Source organism: Erinaceus europaeus, chromosome 19 (genome assembly GCF_950295315.1).
Source record: "Erinaceus europaeus chromosome 19, mEriEur2.1, whole genome shotgun sequence".
Taxonomy (NCBI): Eukaryota; Metazoa; Chordata; class Mammalia; order Eulipotyphla; family Erinaceidae; genus Erinaceus; species Erinaceus europaeus.
The window spans coordinates 32,933,985-32,954,045 of record NC_080180.1 but is presented as its reverse complement, the minus strand read 5'-3'; the positions used below and the strand labels follow the sequence as shown (position 1 = coordinate 32,954,045).

General features: G+C 41.9%; 1 protein-coding gene across 6 annotated transcripts in view; it reads right to left on the bottom strand.

The window, feature by feature from the left end:
* The window catches only part of ADRA1A (adrenoceptor alpha 1A), a 117,778-nt gene that overhangs the window by 61,260 nt on the left and 36,457 nt on the right, over positions 1–20,061 (bottom strand). Inside the window, exon 2 of one of the 6 annotated variants that reach the window (XM_060178843.1) lies at positions 15,379–16,175. The exons of 4 other annotated variants lie outside the window; for them this stretch is intronic. In XM_060178843.1, the coding sequence (XP_060034826.1) occupies positions 16,150–16,175 (26 nt within the window). In that variant the 3' untranslated portion in view covers positions 15,379–16,149. Of the gene's footprint in view, positions 1–15,378; positions 16,176–16,500; positions 16,601–20,061 lie in introns of those variants that run through there. One more of the 6 variants, XM_060178842.1, reaches the window with a different exon arrangement.

Here is a 20,061-nt window from a genome sequence, read left to right as displayed (position 1 = left end):
ATGGCGGTGGAATTGCAAATGAAATCTTAAAACTTGAAACCATTGAGTCTTTGCCTCATGCTAAGTTGCTCTGAGCTCATTTGAAAGAAATTGCTCGGGGCTGAAAAATGGAACATCTAATGAACAGAACTATTTTCTCCTTCCTCTGTTCCTTCTGGCTCAACTCTCGACCTGTTAGTGTCATCCCAGGTTTGGATATACAAGGAAGAGAAGAAAAGTGGAACAAGAGAAAGAGAATGGTAGAGAGGATACTTAGTAGTTGCTATCTATGCAGAATGAAAGGCAGTGTTTCCAGAAGAGCCAGAGTTGTCACAGTATCACCAACTGTTAGAGAATGAGAGGACGGAGAACTGGTGAAGTGACTTACTTCAGGTACTGCAGGTCTAATTCGCAAGTCGACAATAATAACTGGCAGTGGAGTCTGGAAATAAGGGCCAATTAGGGTTCTAATTCCAACTCTGAAGCTTCCAGCTGGTAAAAGTTAGTTAGTGCAATCTTTCTGAACTTAATTTTTCCTCATTTCTATAAAGGGGGGTCGTGACAGCAGCACCACAAGGTCACTGTGAGGATTAAATGAGACCCTACATTTAACCCAGCTGTCCAAGAGAAGGACACAACAGTGGAGGCACTTTATTGGTTTGGAATAACTCCAGATCCTGTGCTTTAATCAAGTGATCTTTCTGTTATAATGTGCAGGAGTTCCTTTTCCCCTCCCTCCTACCCCAATGCCAGCTCATTCCCTTAAGTCCTCTAATTAGCTAAATAAAGAGTGAAGACAAGGCCTATGTGAAAATATGCTCTCTGAGCCCAGTGAAATCCCCAGAGAAGTGAAGAAAACCACATGGCCAATTACCATAGCATCGAAGTTCTCTTCCTCAGAGTGACTAATACCCAGAGACAGTCACTTAAATGCTAATTGCAGGAGGACAGGTATAAATCATGCTAAATGAGTCCTTTATTTCTGGAGAAAGAGACAGTGAGGCTATATGATCCATGCAATTTGCTTTCCTTTTCATTCTATCTTTCTTCCTTTTTTTTTTTTCCTTCTCTCCAGTAAAGTTATTTCTGGGACTTTGTGTCTGCATGACATTACCTTTCCAGGGGCCACTTTTAAAACTCTATTTATTTATTTATTTATTTATTTATTTATTTGATAGAGACAGAGAGAAACAGAGAGGGGTGGGGGATTGGGAATAGAGAGGGAAATAGAAACACCTGCAGCTCTGCATCACCACTTGTGAAGCTTTCCCCCTGCAGGTGGAGACTAGGGCTTGAACTTAGGTCCTTGGGCACTATAATGTACATACTTAACCAGGTGTGCCACCACCTGTCCCCGCCAGTGGCCATTTTTTTTTCTGTCTTCCTTTAGATAGAGGGGGAGAGAAAAGGGAGACAGAGACCACAGCACCATTCTACCACCTGTGCAGCTAGTTACTCTCCCTGCAGAGGGAGTATGTGGTGACTCTGTGGTGATTGGGAAGAAACTGGAGTCAGAGGGAAACGACAGATACCCGTAGTTTTTACTTTGATCTTTCTAAATGTCCCACAGTCTTGGTCCTCTTTCAAACCTACTGTTCAACTGCCCTAAACACTGAGAACAGCAGTCACATCTATGACTCACTGAATGCTCACCATGCACCAGGGGGACTTCATAACCTAAGTGGGATATTTTGGGGAAGAGCCCGGGGCCTGTTCCCAATCCTACCTTTGAAACACACTGATGAATCTTTCAGTGCACTTAACCTTGGAATTCCTACATTTCTAATTCCTCCTCTACATTTGAGTAACAGTGCTATTTGCCTTCTAAGGCTGAATGCATGAGTCCATACTTGTGAAATTTATAGTGTCTTACAGACAACCATTTTGCAAAACCATTATCTTTTCATAAATCAGGTTCATTCATGGTAGCAGTTGTTGGATGCTGGGAAACTTGCCAGAAATGGTGGTTATTTCCCGTTATCACCTGACTAGGAACCAAACCAATCTCCACACTGACCTATAGAGTTATGAAGGGTCTGCCTGAATCAACCCCTGGGAAAAGACAGGGTCTGGGTAGAAGACCCTGCTGGACTCAAAACTATATGACGAGAGGAGAAATACAGAGCTGACAAAAATGGCCACAAGACAAGGCAAATTCAGACAGTTCTTAGTAATAGCCACAAAACAAAGAAAAAACCAAAGCAACCTGGGAGAGGGGCAACAAGGAGACAAAAGAGCTTCTTCTGAAGAACATATTGATAATGAGGAAAAATGTATTCATTTTATTAAATCAAAGAGCCTTTATGCCAAAGCACAATACCGCAGAAGTTCCTCTACAAAATTCTGCTGCAATTTCCCTTGGAGTTTCCATGAAGGACGAACAGAAAATCCTGATCTGTGACAAGTAGATGAACCAAGAAAAGTCTAACTCATTAGGGAAACCTGGCTCCTCATTCTTGAGTACCAAAGGTGTGCAGGCAAGGGGTAGACGTGGGTACTGCAGAGAGAAGCAACGCCAAAGGTTTGGAGGGGACATCTACCGTGTGTGAGATGAAACCTCTCACAGACTCAGTCTAACTGTGTCAAAACCACAAGAACCCAGCCCAGCCCACATAAGACAGAATCTCTAGAGGTTGGGAGCTGAGAGTCTGTATGGTCAATTCAGTTCCTAGGTCATTTTTTACATCGAATACGTACATTGCTTTAGGTAATATAACCTTCTTAATTATATCAAAGTATGAAAAAAGTATGACGTCAACACCACCTTCTACTCAGAGCTGTCCTTACTAGATGTCAAGGAATGCCTCTGGGGCAGGGCTCCTCGTGTTCTTATGGGGAAACAAAAGGTCAAGTTCATATGTAAGACCACTATCAGCAACAACAAAAAACACTCCTTGGCATAGCCCATCTTTCCTTGCCTCCCGAGCTTGGAGGCAGCTCTAGATCTCCATTTATTTCAAAGAAAGGGAAGCACCTCCAGCAATTTGCTTGTGGATTCTGACTCTCCCTATGATATCACTCTCACTAACCTGGCTCTGGACCTTGCTGTCTTCTGTTCTTATCAGAAACCGCCCCCCCCCCCACAAGACTCTTTGCTTCTGAATGTGAAGATGACACGTCTGTACCACAAGTACACGACTATAAAAGGATGATGCCCTGCAGCCAGACAGCATTCTTTAGATACAACAAGGAAGAGAGTTATCAGAAGGTAAAACTAAAGAAGGGTTGGCTAGAGGGACAGCGCCATTGAAACTTCACTAGGGTGACCAAGTCTAGCATTAGCAGAGATGACAGTTTACTTAAGGAGTTAACAAAGAAATAAGCTGTTCTGTCCACAGTCACCCCAGCTGCCAAAACTCAAATTATTTTTCCACCAGGAGGTGATTTGAAGAAAAAGAAAAAAGAAGGTTTGAATTTCAAACCTAGTATTAATTATGCCCTCTGTACTTTGTGTTAACTCCTTCAGCTTATTATTATGTTATTCAATATTCTCTTAGAAAGGACCTGATTGCCACCCCATCAGCTGGGGTCCTAGTCAGAGAGTCCTGAGATTCCCGAACAGACATGATAGGCTTAGACCTCAAATAAATCCCTCTCGCCTTGTTACTGGTCACCTCTATCAGGAACAACAAAATAGACACCTTTGTGGGCCCCCCATAAGACCCTGCCCTCAACTGGGATCAACAACGGTAGAGAATGTTCCATCCTCCGAAGGGAGGATGGACAACATACTTTATGCTACACCTGAGGAAGATGGGTTGATATTGGGGCAGCATGGAATGTTCCTACTCATGACCACAGAATGTGAGCTCACATCTACAGGGATGCAGAGGTCACATAGGCTCCTAAGCTGAATATGAGGCCCAGACCAAATCAAATTGATGGAGTTTACAGTCAATAATATTTATACCCCTTTCCCATATTAGGGAGTGAGCTACACTCTTTCCCTGATCTAGCTTTCTGTTTCTTTTCCAGCCATGACATCACCTTCCCAGACAATAACCTGGATCCATCTGTATATCAGATTTCAGGCTCAGAGAAAAAAAAAAAAAAAAAAAAACTAGTATAGCTACAGGCCTTTTGCAATATAACCAAAATATGCCTACTAGCTATTTACAAAATGGAGGAACCCCCACTCTTCATCTGCATTATTCCAGCCTTTAAGATCATGATTGATCAACGATTTGTTTGGCTTTGTATGTTAACTCTCTTGTCAACCACCAGGTTCCAGATGCTAGCAAGATGCTGACCAGACTTCCATGGACAGACAACCCCACCAATGTGTCCTGGAGCTCCAATTCCCCAGTGCTCCCCCATACTAGGGAAAGAGAGAGGCAGACTGGGAGTATGGATAGACCTGTCAACACCCATGTTCAGCGGGGAAGCAATTACAGAAGCCAGACCTTCCACCTTCTGCATCCCACAATGATCTTGGGTCCATACTCCCAGAGGGTTAAAGAATAGGAAAGCTATCAGGAGAAGGGATGGGATAGGGAGTTCTGGTGGTGGGAACTGTGTGGAGTTGTACCTCTCTTATCTTCTGGTCTTGTCAATGTTTCCTTTTTTATAAATAAATAAATAAAGTTCAAATCTGGAACCCGGTGCCCCACTAGAGAAAGAAAGAGACAGGCTGGGGGTATGGATCGACCTGCCCACAGCCATGTGCAGTGGAGAAGCAATTACAGAAGCCAGATCTTCCACTTTCTGCACCCCACAATGACCTCAGGTCCATACTCCCAGAGGGATAAAAAATAGGGAAGGTATCAAGGAAGGGGATTGGATATGGAGCTCTGGGGGTGGGCATTGTGTGGAAATGTACCCCTCTTATCCTATAGTCTTGTCAATATTTCCATTTTATAAATAAAAAAATTTAAAAAAGAGCTCAAATCTAAAAAAAAAAAAAAAAAGAAAGAAACTGATTGGGAGTGGGGCCGTAACACAGTGGGTTAAGTGCAGGTGGCACAAAATGTAAGGACCTGAGTAAGGATCCCTGTTCGAGCCCCCGGCTCCCCACCTGTAGGGGAGTCACTTCACAGGCGGTGAAGCAGGTCTGCAGGTGTCTATCTTTCTCTCGCTCTGTCTTCCCCTCCTCTCTCCATTTCTCTTTGTCCTATCCAACAATGATGACATCAATAACAACAACAATAATAACTACAACAATAAAAAACAAGGGCAACAAAAAGGAATAAATAAATATTAAAAAAAAAAGGACTTGCCTAGATGTAGCAGGGCTCCAGGTGAGTTTGGTGAGGTGTCTCTCTTCTTTCACCACCAGATTTATTATTTGGCTCAGTGCCTGTACTCAACTATTCCCAGTGGTCATATATATATTGGAGAGTGAGAGAAAAGTAAAAGGGAGAGAGAGTCCAGGTTGTGGTACACAAAGTAGAACATACATGCTGCAGGTGCAAGGACAAGGCTTTAAACTCTTAGTTTCCACCTGGAGGAAGAGGAGACTTCACAAGTGGTAAAACAGTACTTTGAGGGGTGGTGGACGGTAGAGCTGTGGGTTAAGCACGCGTGGTGCAAAGAGCAAGGATCGGCGGAAGGATCCAAGTTTGAGCCCTCGGCTCCCCACCTGCAGGGGAGTCACTTTACAGGCGGTGAAGCAGGTCTACAGGTGTCTCTCTTTCTCTCCCCCTCTCTGTCTTCCCCTCCTCTCTCCACTTCTCTCTGTCCTATCCAACAACAATGACATCAGTAACAATTATAACAGTAACCACAGCAATGTTAAAACAACCAGGGTAACAAAAGGAAAAAAATGGCCTCCAGGAGCAGTGGATTCGTGGTGCAGGCACTGAGCCCTGGCAATAACCCTGTAGGCAAAAAAAAAAACAACAGTCCTTTAGGTCTCTCTCTCTCTCTCCTTCTCTCTCAATTTCTCTGTCTCTATCCAAGATAGAATAAAACATTGAGAGAGAGATGGCCATAGCATCACTCCATTTCTTGTGAAACCTCCACCCACCTGCAGGTGGAGGCCAGGGGCTTGAACTTGAGTCCTTGTGCATGGCAACACAGGCAACCTTACGAGGCTAGCCCCAACTCCACCTCTTCCTGTAGGAGACCAAGGGCTTAAACCTTTGCCCTTGCACCTGTAGTATGCACGTTCTACTGGCTGTACCACCACCTGGTCCATCTCTCCTCACTTTTCTCACTCTCTAATATATATACATCACCTGTCTCTCTTTTTCCCCTTTACCACTTCCCCTTTACCTACTTATTTTTACTAGACTAAACGGTGTGGAATAAGCCTAAGTCAATGGCCTGCACAGATATCTTTATTCTCACTGATGCATTATTACTTTCAAGAATTCAGGAGACTTATGGCCTGTTATAAAGAGATATGTCCAGGAGATGAATGGTGAGCAGAGAAGGCTCTGGAATTATAACCTAATCATGACTTCTTGGCAGCCAAGACAAGATCCCTTGATGACTTGTCAAACTCTCACATGGGTCTTAAGAAGATTAAGATAATAGCACGCTTAACCTAGCTAATAAGAAAGATTTAAAACAATTGGCAAAAATAGATTGAGTTCTGAAATGCTTATTAGGAGGACTGGCTCTGTGTCATAACAATACCAGAAGGCTCAGCTTAACTTCACACATCACACAGAGGAGCAGAGCTACTGACACTCTGCCATGTTTCTTGCCTAGCACCCAATGAGACAGGCTCAGACATGCCCACCAGGCAAAGCATACACAATGCTCCATCACCCCTCACAGAAAGGGTGTAAAGGCCACACAGTTGCCAGGCTCCACCTGACATCTTGAACACTGGGGGAGGTGCAAGATCAGTTTTCTTAAAATTTTTTTTTAATTTTTTTATATTTATTTTATTTATTTATTCCCTTTTGTTGCCCTTGTTGTTTTATTGTTGTAGTTATTATTGTTGTTGTCGTTGTTGGATAGGACAGAGAGAAATGGAGAGGAGGGGAAGACAGAGAGGAGGAGAGAAGGATAGACACCTGCAGACCTGCTTCACCGCCTGTTAAGCGACTCCCCTGCAGGTGGGGAGCCGGGGTTCGAACCGGGATCCTTATGCCGGTCCTTGTGCTTTGCGCCACCTGCGCTTAACCCGCTGCGCTACAGCCCGACTCCCTGTTTTCTTAAATTTAAAAATAGTTGATTCCAGGCCTGAGGATGGAGCTCAGTAATCAGCAGTAAAGCACATGGTTCATATGAAGTACTGGGTTCAATCCATAGTAACACACACAGGGAAAGGGACAGGGACAGGGAAAGGGAGAGGGAGAGGGAGAAGGAGGGGGGAAAGAGAGGGAGAGAGGGGGAGAGAGGAGGGAGAGAGAGAGAGAGAGAGAGAGGAAGAAAGAGAGAGAGGATAACAATAACATTTTACTCCTATTCTTTCTCCATCTGGCCATACCAGTTAGTTACATGCCAGTTCAATTCCTATTTGCTTTCAAAAAAGTAAGGAGAGCATAATTCACACAGAGAGAATTAGCTAAGGATCTTCTGGAGTTTCAGGGAGCACAGTGAATGCAGTTTGCTCTTCCCAAGCCCACCCGTGTCCTGTGATGCTCCTTCTCAAGTCCCCAGGGGCTGGTGGCAGCAGAAGCCCTTGTCCTGTACAGCCATGTGTTGGGGCTGACTGACTGTAAGCCTTGCTCATCAACACTGTATGCTTCTCATCTATTTAGAGGAAAGACCTGATTCATGGCTCCTGAAACATCCCCACTGCAGGTGGGGAGTACTTGTGTGTGGTAATATGTGCACTTAACTGGGTGCACCACCGCCTGTCCCACTAGTGTATTTCTTTTTTTTAATATTTTGTTTTAATGAGAGACAGAGAGAAAGATGACAGCACTGCTCAGCTCTGGTTTATGGGATTAAACCTGGGACTTCACAGCCTCAGGCAATAAAATTGTTTGCATACCCATTATGCTATTTCCCCAGCTCCACTGTATTTTTTAAATGTTTTTTATTAATTATTTAATAGTGATTGATGAGATTATGGTGTAAGAGGGGCAGAATTTCATAAAATTCCCACAACCACAGTTACACATCCCCTCCCCTGCACTGGAAGTTTCCCTATTCTTTATTCCTCTGGGAGTATGAACCAAAGAGGGAGCAGAAGGTGGAAGGTCTGGCTTCTGTAATTGTTTCTTCATTAAGCACGGACGTTGGTAGGTCGATCCATACCCCTGGCTTGTTTTTCCCTAGTGGGGTAGGGCTCTGGGGAGGTGGGGTTCCAGGACACATTGGTGAGGTTGTCTGCCCCGGGAAGTCAGGTTGGCATCATGGTAGAATCTGAAACTTGATGGCTGAGTACTGGAGCTGGAGGGTTGCCATCCCACATCTAGCGTCTCTGGACACAGTCCAAAGTGGAACATGTCGAGGTGCCACTGGTTGCACTGATTTGGCTGAGATCAGCAGATGCAGTATCAAATGGTGTGGATCGAGAGAAGCATGAAGGAAAACTAGCAAAGCCCCAGAAGTTCCAGGACTGGGAGAAATACAGGTTTATAGAGAATGGCTACCTTTAATCCATAGCAAGGGGAGACTGAGGAGACTCCTGGCCAGGAAGCTTTGAGACCGGTCCAGTGGTTTTCCCTAACCTCGTCATAATGTGAACCAGGCAGTCAGTCTCCCAGCTGATCTAATGTCCACTCCTGAGAACTCAGGCTGCCTTCTATTTTTGAATGGGTTGGAAATAGAACGAAGGGATAAATTTTGTCTCCCTCTTGCATGTCAGAGGTGAGAACCCTGAATATGGGTATGAATTGAAATCAAATATAAAGTACAAAGTAAAGACCATAGACTAGCTGTCTCCCTGGGAGACAAAGCTATAAAACCAAGGCAACTGCTCTGATCCAACCCTAAAGTGGAAGTTCAGTGTGGACTTAACAGGTACCCATCAAGACGCTTTAACAATGCACCTCATACTTAGAAATATAATCACTCCCTAAAGCCCACCTTCTGCTTCCTACATCATACAACTAAGGAGAAGCAGAGACAGTGCTTTCAACCTGAATGATTCTCCCAAGATTGCATTTTTAAATTTTGTATTATTTATTCATTGATTTATCTTTATCAGAGCACTGCTTAGTTCTGGCTTATTGTGGTGCTTCGGACTGAACCTTGAACTTCTAAGAAGTGCCTCCAGGCATGAAGGTCCACTGTGCTTTTTTCCCTGGTCCTCCCCAACACTCTGTCACAGTCATTTGAGGGAAATTTTACTTCCTAGTGGAGCTAATATTTGAAAAGGCTGTCACAGAGTTTTGAAATTTCATGCTTCTGTTGATAAGGAAAGAAAGATTTGACAGCTTGTCATATCCCTACAGGATGTCTTTCTTCATTTGTTTAATGCTGTTCTGGAAGTAATAGTTAATTACAATAAATGCAATTAATAGTTGCCATTAGTGAAATCAGCCAAAAAACAACTGAGCTAAGTGTATTGGAAAGAAAGACTAGAGATGGCTAACGTAGGTGATTCCTGTATACTGTAAAATCCAAAAGCATTAGAACAGTAAACATCAGGGAGATGTTTTGTTGAATATTAGTGTGTTAAAAATCTATAGCTCTCTTAAATAGCAACAGCAGTTAGAATTGGAATGTAATGGGGATAGGTTTCTGTTGACAGTAACAGTAAAAATAGAAAACATCTAAGATAACATCTGTCAAGAAATGAATAGAACCAACAATACAGAAAGCTTTGACAATTAACTGGCTCAGATGAAGTAGTATATTCTTGAGTGTGAAGATATTAATTTTATTCAGCTTACTGTACATTACATTAACATTTACTTAGCACTAGGCAAGTATAAATTTCATCTAGAAGAATAAATACTGTATGGATAATGAAATACGTAAATATTCATATGTCAATAACTGTCCTGTAAAGCATTAACCTCCTCAATAGAAAGATTTAAAAAAGACAAAGTCACATCAGGGAAGTCCTATATATTAAATTATATTCACTTTACTTGATTGAAATTTAACAGCTTAACTTTTTTTATTGTGTGTGAAAAAGGGAGAGAGAGATGAGAGAGAGAGAAAGAGAGAGACCAGAACGCCATTTCATTATATGCATTGCTGTAAATCCCTACCACTGAGTTACCTCACCCTTGTAAGGCAACAACAATAAGCCAAGATAAAATGTAAAATCATATTAATTTATAAACACTGATACCAGAATAGAAATCAGGCTATCTGCTAATTCAGTCACTTCTGTTGTGTCTGGGCATGGAAATTAGCTTTCTCTTTTTCCTCAGTGAAGCATGGATCAAGTGTCTTATCCTAGATTAGGACACTTTGACAGTGTCTGCAGGACACCAAACATTGAGAAGAGAAGTGACCCAAACAGTTGGAACAGTCCTTCTGTTTTCCACTTCCTGTTGGCCTTTCGCTAGATAGGTAAAGCATGAACTTGCACTTTAATTTTCACTTGTCTCCTAGGCTTTTGATGTCTCATATACCAAAGCTTCTCAAATCATCTGCGAGAAGAGTTGTTTTTGAGTTTCCAAATTCATCTCTCATTAGTAATATTTTAAAAATTATAGTAAAAGGGAGTCAGGTGGTAGCACAGCAGGTTAAGCGCATGTGGCGTGAAGCACAAGGAAGGATCTTGGTTTGAGCCCTCAGCTCCCCACTTGCAGGGGAATCTCTTCACAGGCGGTGAAACAGGTCTGCAGGTGTCTATCTTTCTCTACCCCTCTGTCTTCCCTTCTTCTCTCTATTTCTCTATGTCCTATCTAACAACAACAGTAATAACTACAACAACAATAAAAAAATAACAAAGGCAACAAGAAGGAAAATAAATAAATAATTAAAAAATAAAATAAAACTAAAAAAATGAAAATAATGCCAAGCAAATGTAAGTCCCAGTTTTTATCACTGTAGTATCATCTATTCATTCTTATAGTCAACAGAGTCTGTTAACTTACTATAAATGTCTCCCAGTGTTTAATTTACTTGCTTCACAGTCCAGTGATGGAACATCAGCAGACTGGCCCCCAGCCAGAGACTACATTGCTTCGACATCTTGTCACAAACAGACTGATTCTCACTTTGGCTGAGGATTCTGAATGCCTAATGGCTATGCAGCAAGATCGTTGCACACTTTTATAACATAGAACTTTTTATTGAGGTTATGCCTTTTGGAGGAGGGGGCTGGATGGTGGTGATACCCAGTTAAGTGCAAAGTGCTATGTGCAAGGACTGGGGTTTGAGCCTCTGCTCACCATCTCCAACAGGGATGCTTCACAAATGGTGAAGCAGGCCTACAGGTGTCTGTCTTTCTGTCTACATTTCTTTTTTTTTTAATATTTATTTATTCCCTTTTTTGTTCCTTGTTTTTTTTTTTGTTTTTTTTTTTTACTGTTGTAGTTATTATTGTTGTTATTGATGTTGTCACTGGTGGGTAAGACAGAGAGAAATGAAGAGAGGAGGGGAAGACAGAGAGGAGGAGAGAAAGATAGACACCTGCAAATCTGCTTCACCGCCTGTGAAGGTACTCCCCCCCCCCCCCCCGCAGGTGGGGAGCCTGGGGCTAGAACCTGGATCCTTAGGCCGGTCCTTGAGCTAAGCACCACGTGCGCTTAACCCGCTGCGCTACTGCCTGACTCCCTTTCTCTCTACATTTCTAACTCCTCCTGGTCTCTCTCAATATCTTTCTGTCCTACTGAATTAAAAAAAAAAGGGGGGGGGGAATGCCTGCTGGGAGTGGTGGTTTCATAATGCTGGCACTGAGCCTCAGCAAAAAAGGAAAAACAAAACTTTTTATTTTTGATAGAGATAAATTGAGAGGGAAGGGTGAGAAAGAGGGTACAAAGTGAGAAAGACCAGCAACTGTTCCACTCACTGCTCATGAAGCTTCCCCCCACACCCCACTGCAGGTGGGGACCAGGGGCTTGAACCTAGGTCTCTGTGCACTGTAATGCCTGTGCCCAAACAGAAGTGGCACCACCCAGCCCCTAAAGTATGTATTCTTAAAAGATATTTTATTTACTTATTTTTGAGAGGAAGTACTAAAGAAAAAATGAGGAAGGAGGGAAGGAAGGGAAGGAGGGAGGGAGGGCGGGAGGAAGGAAGGGAAGGAGGGAGGGAGGGTAGGAGGAAGGAAGGGAAGGAGGGAGGGAGGGCAGGAGGAAGGAAGGGAAGGAGGGAGGGAGGGCGGGAGGGAGGAAGGGAAGGAGGGAGGGAGGGCGGGAGGGAGGAAGGGAAGAAAGGGAAGGACCAGAGTACCACAGGTGTGAGGAGTGAAATCTGGGGCCTCAAGCTTTCAAGTCCTGTGGTCTGCCTCTGAGCTGTCTGCAAGGTCCAGCACTTAAGATGTCATAACATTAAAGCCTTTTCTCTTACGTGACTCTCTCTTTTTTTCTTTCCCTCCAGGGTTATTGCTGGGGCTTGGTGCCAGCACTATGAATCCACTGCTCCTGGCGGCCACTTTTTCCATTTTATTGAGTAGGACAGAGAGAAATTGAGAGAGGCGGGGAAGATAAGGATGGAGTGAGAGAAAGATAGACACCTGCAGACCTGCTTTGTCACTTGTGAAGCATCCCCCCTACAAGTAGGGAGCTGGGGGTTTGAACCAGAATCCTTGTATGTCCTTGTGCCTACTACTATGTGCGCTTAACTGGGTGCACCACTGCCTGGCTCCTTTATCTAACTCTAATAATAATACTACTCTGAGATAACTGGATCAGCTTTTTAACAAACCCTACTTGTCAGACTAGAAACACAAATCCTGGTAGAGATATCCAGTGATGTGCCAAAGTGCTTACTGACAAAAGTTGGAACTCACCCTAAAGTGTTCTGATTGTGTTCTTTTGGCTCCTTCATGGAGACACCATCCTAGTGATGAACTCAGTTGGTTCAGGAGTCTAATCTTATGACCAATCAAACAGTTTAAGCACCAGTATCACAAAGGTTCCTTTTAACCTCTCATTACTCCGTATCTTTGAAGAACAAGCATACCAAATTATGCAAAACCCTTCAATTAATGATATTGTTCCTGCACTGCATTATGTGTTAGAAATATTTCAAATGATCTAGGCCACAAAAACAGCAGCAAATATAAAAGTTCAGCATAGTCAAATGCAAACACACAAGACCTCTCACTACAAGGTTTAAGAAGAGACGTATAGCATGTTAAGTGAGATTGGCCAAAAAGAGAAAGATGACTATGGGATGACCTCACGCATTAGCAGACCTTAAGAAATAAGAACAGAAAGGGAAAACACAAAATAAACTTTGGACTGCGCTTGGTGTACTGCACAAAAGCAAGGGGCAAAAGGGAAGGGCTTGCTCAAGGAGTGAAGCTTTGCATAATGGTAGAAAAAGACCTGAAACAGGCAGTAACACAGTGGGTTAAGCGCAGGTGGCACAAAGTGCAAGGACCAGTGTAAGGATCCTGGCTCCCCACCTGCAGGGGAGTCGCTTCACAAGCGGTGAAGCAGGTCTTAGGTGTCTTTCTCTCCCCTCTCTATCTCCCCTTCCTCTCTCCATTTCTCTCTGTCCTATCCAACAATGACAACATCAACAACAACAACAACAACAATAACTACAGCAATAAAACAAGGACAACAAAAGGGAAAAATAAAGATTAAAAAAAGAAAAAGATCTGAAATGGGAGTGAGAATATTTTCAGACACCTATAATGGTGAGATGGGAAATTCTACCCATGTGTCAACAACTGTACTGTAAAACATTAATTACACACCAAAAGAAAACACAATGATTGAAGAAGAAGAGGAGGAGGAGGAGGAGGGGGAGGAGGAATGGGGGAGGGGGAGGATGGGGAGAGGGAAGAAATGAGGAGCAAGTTAGCTCAGTTTCATGGTTATAATTAATATGGCACTGAGCAACTCCAGTTTTCCCAAACTTTATATACAATATGTAAAAGCAAAACATTGCCTGCGAAGTTTACAAACTTAAACTGAAAGACATCGCTGAAACTCCTCCTCGTTATTCAGACTAGGGTATTTTTTTCTTATGTAGAAGGGCTCAGAAGTGGTGTCTAAGGTAGGTGAGAGTGAAAGTTATTAGTACTTAGGTTAGATTCAGGTTTCCAGCAGTCAACTACAGTTCAAGAGAGCTGAAGAAAAGCCAATAACCAGCTCAGGAGGATAGTGTGGAGCAGGGAAAAGGTCCTGGTTCTAAAGTTAGAGGGCCTTAGTTTGAATCTCAGCTTACCACTATCTAAATAATAAGTCTTGATCTTCCTTTGCAGAAAAGAGCTAAGGTTATACTTTGAAATTCATTTAATTTAAATTCTTTTCTATTTATTTATTTATTCCCTTTTGCTGCCCTTGTTTTATTGTTGTAGTTATTATTGTTGTTGTTATTGATGTTGTCGTTGTTGGATAGGACAGAGAGAAATGGAGAGAGGGGAAGACAGAGACAGAGAGAGAAAGATAGACACCTGCAAACCTGCTTCACTGCTTGTGAAGCTACTCCTCTGCAGGTGGGGAGCCAGAAGCTGGAACCGGTCCTTGTGCTTTGTGCCACTTGTGCTTAACCCACTGCACTACCATCTGACTCCCTCTTTTCTTTTTAAAATTGGAATATAAAGGGACCAGGCAGTGGTACACCTGATTAAATGCATGTATCATTTGGGCTCTAGCCTCCGAACCCCACTTGCAGAGGGGACACTTTATGAGCAGTGAAGCAGGCCTGTAGGTGTCTCTCTTTCTCTTGCTCTATCTCCCCTCTTTTCTCAATTTCTCTCTGTCCTGTCATATAAAATAGAAAGGGGGAAAAATGGGGGGAAATGGCCACTGGGAGCAATGTATTCCTAGTGCCAGCTCTGAACCCCAGAAATAACCCTAGTGGCAATAAGTGATAAAATTGTTCATAAGACTATATAAGTATTAGGGGTTCAATCCCACACTTCTTCAAAATATTCTGAAGCAAAACTACCTCTAAAATAGTCTAGCACATAAATGCTGAAAAATAGCTCTTGTGAATAGAAAATAAATGACTCTTCCCAGACCTTCTAAAAGGATCTTTGATTTCTTTTTGCCCAACATTAACAGTAGAGAATAAAAATAAGTTCATATGTGGTACAGAATATTCTCAAAAACCATGGTTAAAGGGAGAAGGAGGAAGAGTTATCCTAAAAATATACAACTCCCATTGTTGACCCAAGTCATATAGATAGCCGAAGGTTGACTCTCACCTACCAATATAATAGGGAGCGTTATGAGACAGTTTTGCATTAGCCATCATGATGCCTACACCCAATGAGCTAACATGTATGGAGAAGATGCATCTATCTATGACTCACAAAGTACCCACTTTGGCTGGCTCTGCTCCTGCTTAACATGGTACTTTTGTCTCTATCAAGACAAACGGGAAAACAGAATCATCTTTCCATTTTAGAAAGCACTAGAAAATACAATCAGAACACTTCCAAGTTTTTGGGTTTTTTTTTGTTGTTAGTTTTCTTTCTTCCTTCCTTCCTTTCTTTCCTTCTTTCTTCTCCTCCTTCTCCCCTTCCCCCTCCTTCCTTCTTTCTTTCTTTCTTTCTTTCTTTCTTTCTTTCTTTCTTTCTTTCTTTCTTTCTTCTTTCTTTCTTTCTTTCTTTCTTTCTTTCTTTCTTTCTTTCTTTCTTTCTTTCTTTCTTTCTTTCACTTTTGGCTTGAATTGTTGCAGTTGGCTGTCTATCCTAGTCACAAGATTTGCTTCTGAGGATTCTGTAAAATTAAGCCAAGTAACTGAGTACAAACCAGGACAATTGTTCAACCTTACAGATGTTTTACACCATAATTTTGTTGTTGCTTTGTTTCTGGAACCAAGAGGAATTGGAGAGTTTATTGTGTTTATAAGACTCGCTTTCCAGTACTTTGGATAATTTGTTTAGAATTAAATAGTTAATTAATGAGGCCTGACCAGGCCAGTCTTTACATCTGCAGAAACAAGACTGGCCCAGCTTAAAGTTTAAGTCAACACTACTTTTGAATCTCTGTGATGAGGAAAATATACTTGGTTCTGCTATTTATACAAAAGTTGGTAGAGCTGACAAGAATCTTCACACTCTTCATTAAGATCAGTTTATCATCTCTCATAAAGAAGTAGACTTTGAGCCCCTTCAATTTAGAACAAATATTTGTTTAGTACTTAATACTCTGCACAGATTCCAAGGATTCAAAAGTGATAAAAACTGATTTAGGTGAAGCTGCAGAGTATAATTTAGAGCTTAAGAAAAGCTCATCATTCTGCAAGTGAAGAACTTGGACCTGCAAAGAAGGGACTTTATTAAATTCACACAGCAAGCAAGTATAAACCTTCAAAAGCCATGCTTCTGAACCAGGGTAACTCAACATTTATATTTAAAAAATTTTTTTATTTGGGAATTAATGTTTTAATTTGACAGTAAATACAATAGTTTGTACATGCATAACATTTCCCAGTTTTCCATATAACAATACAACCCCCACTAGGTCCTCTGTCATCCTTCTTGGACCTGTATTCTCCCCAACCCCCAACTCCAGAGTCTCTTACTTTGGTGCAATACACCAATTCCAGTTCAGGTTCTACTTGTGTTTTCTCTTCTGATCTTGTTTTTCAACTTCTGCCTGAGAGTGAGATCATCCCATATTCATCCTTCTGTTTTTGATTTGTTTCACTTAACATGATTTTTTCAAGCTCCATCTAAGATCGGCTGAAAACAGTGAAGTCACCATTTTTAATATATATATCCCCAGGAGAGAAATTACAGGATCATAGGGTAGGTCCATTTCTAGCCTTCTGAGAGTTCTCCAGACTGTTCTGCACAGAAATTGGACCAATTTACATTCCCACCAGCAGTGCAGGAGGGTTCCTTTGACCCCACAACTTCTAAAGCATTTGCTGCTGTTACCTTTTCTGATGTATGACATTCTCACAGGAGTGAGGTGGTATCTCATTGTTGTCTTTATTTGCATTTCTCTGACAATCAAAGACTTGGAGCATTTTTTTATGTTTCTCAGTAACTCAACATTTTAAACTGGTTAAAATGCAAGTGTAATTACTATCAGATAAATGGCAAAAAAAAAAAAAAGGAATAATAGAGAATGAAAGTACTATGTTCAATGAAAGTACTATGTTCAAGTTCCTCACTCAGTAGATTTTGGTCTTAGATGTCAGTATGCTTCCCCTTGTGGTTCACATAGTCCGCTGTCTGCACTTGAGGTCAGGCCCTCACATAATTTGTGTCTGAGTCATAATTTGACCCCTTGGTTCTGAAGCATGGTCAAGGTCACAGTGAACCTAAGTTCTCAAATATCTTCTAGGATAGTCACATAACTAAGCAAGTCTCATGAAAACCAGCTTTTCACACTTAAGAGTTTTTGCAAACTAAGGTGATAGGAAAGCAGACTTCTGCATAGATGTGTATTTTTTAAAATATATGTTATTTAATATTTATTTGATAGGGACGAAGAGAAATTAAGAGGGAGAGGGAGATAGAAAGGGAGAGAAAAAGAGGCACCTGCAGCTCTGCTTCACCACTCATGAAGCTTTCTCCTTGCTGGTGAGGACTGTGGACTAGAACCCAGGTCCTTGCACATTGTAACATGTGGTCAAACAGGTGCACCACCACCCAGCTCCCAGATATGTGCTTTTAAAACCCTGTTGTATTTATGAAAATATGAATGTAAATTATTGATCTGTTAGAGAGTATGGATCATGCTGATCAAGTCACTTATTTTAAAGAAATTTAAAAAAAATAAAGACACTTGTTTGACACCCTTATGTCTAAATTAGAAAACTGACCTCTTCTAGGACTAAGCATGTAATGAACATAATCATTTATTGGGCTCATTTGTGTGTTAGCTTCCTTCTTGAAGTCAGGGTCTGTTTTCCACTCTGTAGGCTCTCAATATACTTCTTGAATAAAGGAAAAAAAGGACCAGGGAGATAGCACAGCATGTGGGAGGAAGGTCCCAGCTACAATCCCCATCACCATCAACAGCTATAGCCAAATGGTATACTACTCCAAACAAGAATGGAATATTATGAAATTCAAGTTAACTCTTGGGGGTTGTTTCCAAGAAGAAATCCGTTTTAAGAAAAGGAAATCACTCAATGTTTAATATATAATAAAAGTGAATGATCTGGTTTAAAAGGAGGCAAAACTGTCAATAAAAATCAGATAGCGGGAGTCGGGCAGTAGTGCAATGGGTTAAGTGCACGTGGTGCAAAGCGCAAGGACAAGCTTAAGGATCCTGGTTCGAGCCCCTGGCTCCCCACCTGCAGAGAAGTCGCTTCACAAGCGGTGAAGCAGGTCTGCAGGTGTCTGTCTTTCTCTCCCCCTGTCTTCCCCTCCTCTCTCCGTTTCTCTCTGCACTATCCAACAACGATGACAACAGTAACACCAACAACCACAACAATAAAACAACAAGGGCAACAAAAGGGAATAAATAAATAAATTTTAAAAAATCAGATAGCAACCTAGGACATTAGAAGAAACTTCCTTTCCCTTCTCCACAAGTACAGTGTAAACGGTACCGATGTTAACCAGGAGACAGGTTAACTGGTAGAGCACTAGACTTGCATGCCTGAAGTTCCTGGTTTGATCTCTGGTGTTCCACTGCGAGGTTCCACCGCTCTCGTTCTTATATTAAACTCTTTTACCTAATTTAAAAACTAAATCATTTTTTAAAGAAGGAAATAAGTAGAAGGAAGTATATTTCTTTCCTAGTTCCTGTACTAGAGAGAAGGAAAAGTAGGAGTAAGGTTTGGGGTAAGGGCTTCAAGGTAGTGTGTGGAGGGCAAAGGCACATGTTGTTCCAATGATTCTTCCGTGGCCCAGGCTAACACTGCCAAGGTCAAGGCTGAACAAAGGAAAGGAAAGCCTGACTCTCAGCACACTTTCACTTACCCTGCCATACCATGTTTTCCATATGAGACACCTTTGTACTGAGCTTTGCAGTGATCTGGGGAATTACTTCCATCTGGAAGTTGGAGTGAGTCATAGCAAGGCACAATGCAATTTCTCTAGTTCGTATCTAGTGTGGACCTTCAAATCTACAGTCTGCCCCTTATGAAATGCTATTACCCAAGAACCCTCTGATGGATGCAACATGAGTCAGTTGTAAGCCTGTGGCTCTAATTATCTTCCAAGGCACACAGTTGGACATGAGAGAAGTCACAGTTGCATGCAGCTGGTGGTTTGACTTTGAGAGGACACTTGCTCTGGGAAGTTCTGGGCAATTGGTCAACATAGTAGCAAAGTGCTAGGGTTTGGGAAGGTACTGGTTGGGTGGGAACGGATGTTAGATGTAATATTTCTCTTTCTGGTTTTTGTCCCAGGAGATCCATTTGATATTGACACCTGAACTTTGAGACATTGCAGCGTCCTCCTCCACTGGCTTCTATACAAAACCTGATGCAAAACAGCTGGGGTAACATCAGTTACCATGGAAACCTCTGACTCGGATTTGGCAAGTAAAAGTGATATTAACAGTTATGGTTTGCACCGATGCATTTTCTGGGAAAGTTTTTTTTAATTTAATTGATTTATTTAAATTGTGAACCTTGGCATTTTTTTTCTCTTGCTCCATAGAATTTGGCAAGAAATATTTGTTTTAAAAAAAAAATCAGATTGAAAATACTATCTACCCAACTAAATAGCTAAAACAGGAGGTTTTGTTTTATTCAAACCATATTTGTTGAAGACAAATTTAACTCTAAATACTCAAAGGTCAAGTTTTGTCTTGGATACTTTGAAAGAGTTGCTAAGCATTTTTGTCCCCGTGGAGGTTGGGCTGACACCAGGAGGTGTTATTTGTTTTATTCCTTCTATAACTATTTTTCCACCTCTCAATGACAAGAGAAGAATTATGGTTTGAGACAGCAAACACTTCCTTATGTGGGCATGATCTCAGTCAGAGCCAACCTAGTCATGATAGCAAGAATAGACTGGTGGCGTTAGCACAGTGGCCTGGGAACAGAGAGGACGCTAAGGGCATGAGATGGGGCACCAGAGAGGACCAGGTTCCAACTGTACTGGCTATGTGACCTGTGACAAGTTACTTAACTAGCTGCTGCCACCATTTCCTCATCTTTGAAGTTAGAATCAGAATTCACATTGCTCCAAAAGGTTGTAAGGTTTCAGTGAAATAATTCACAAGAGGCACTAGG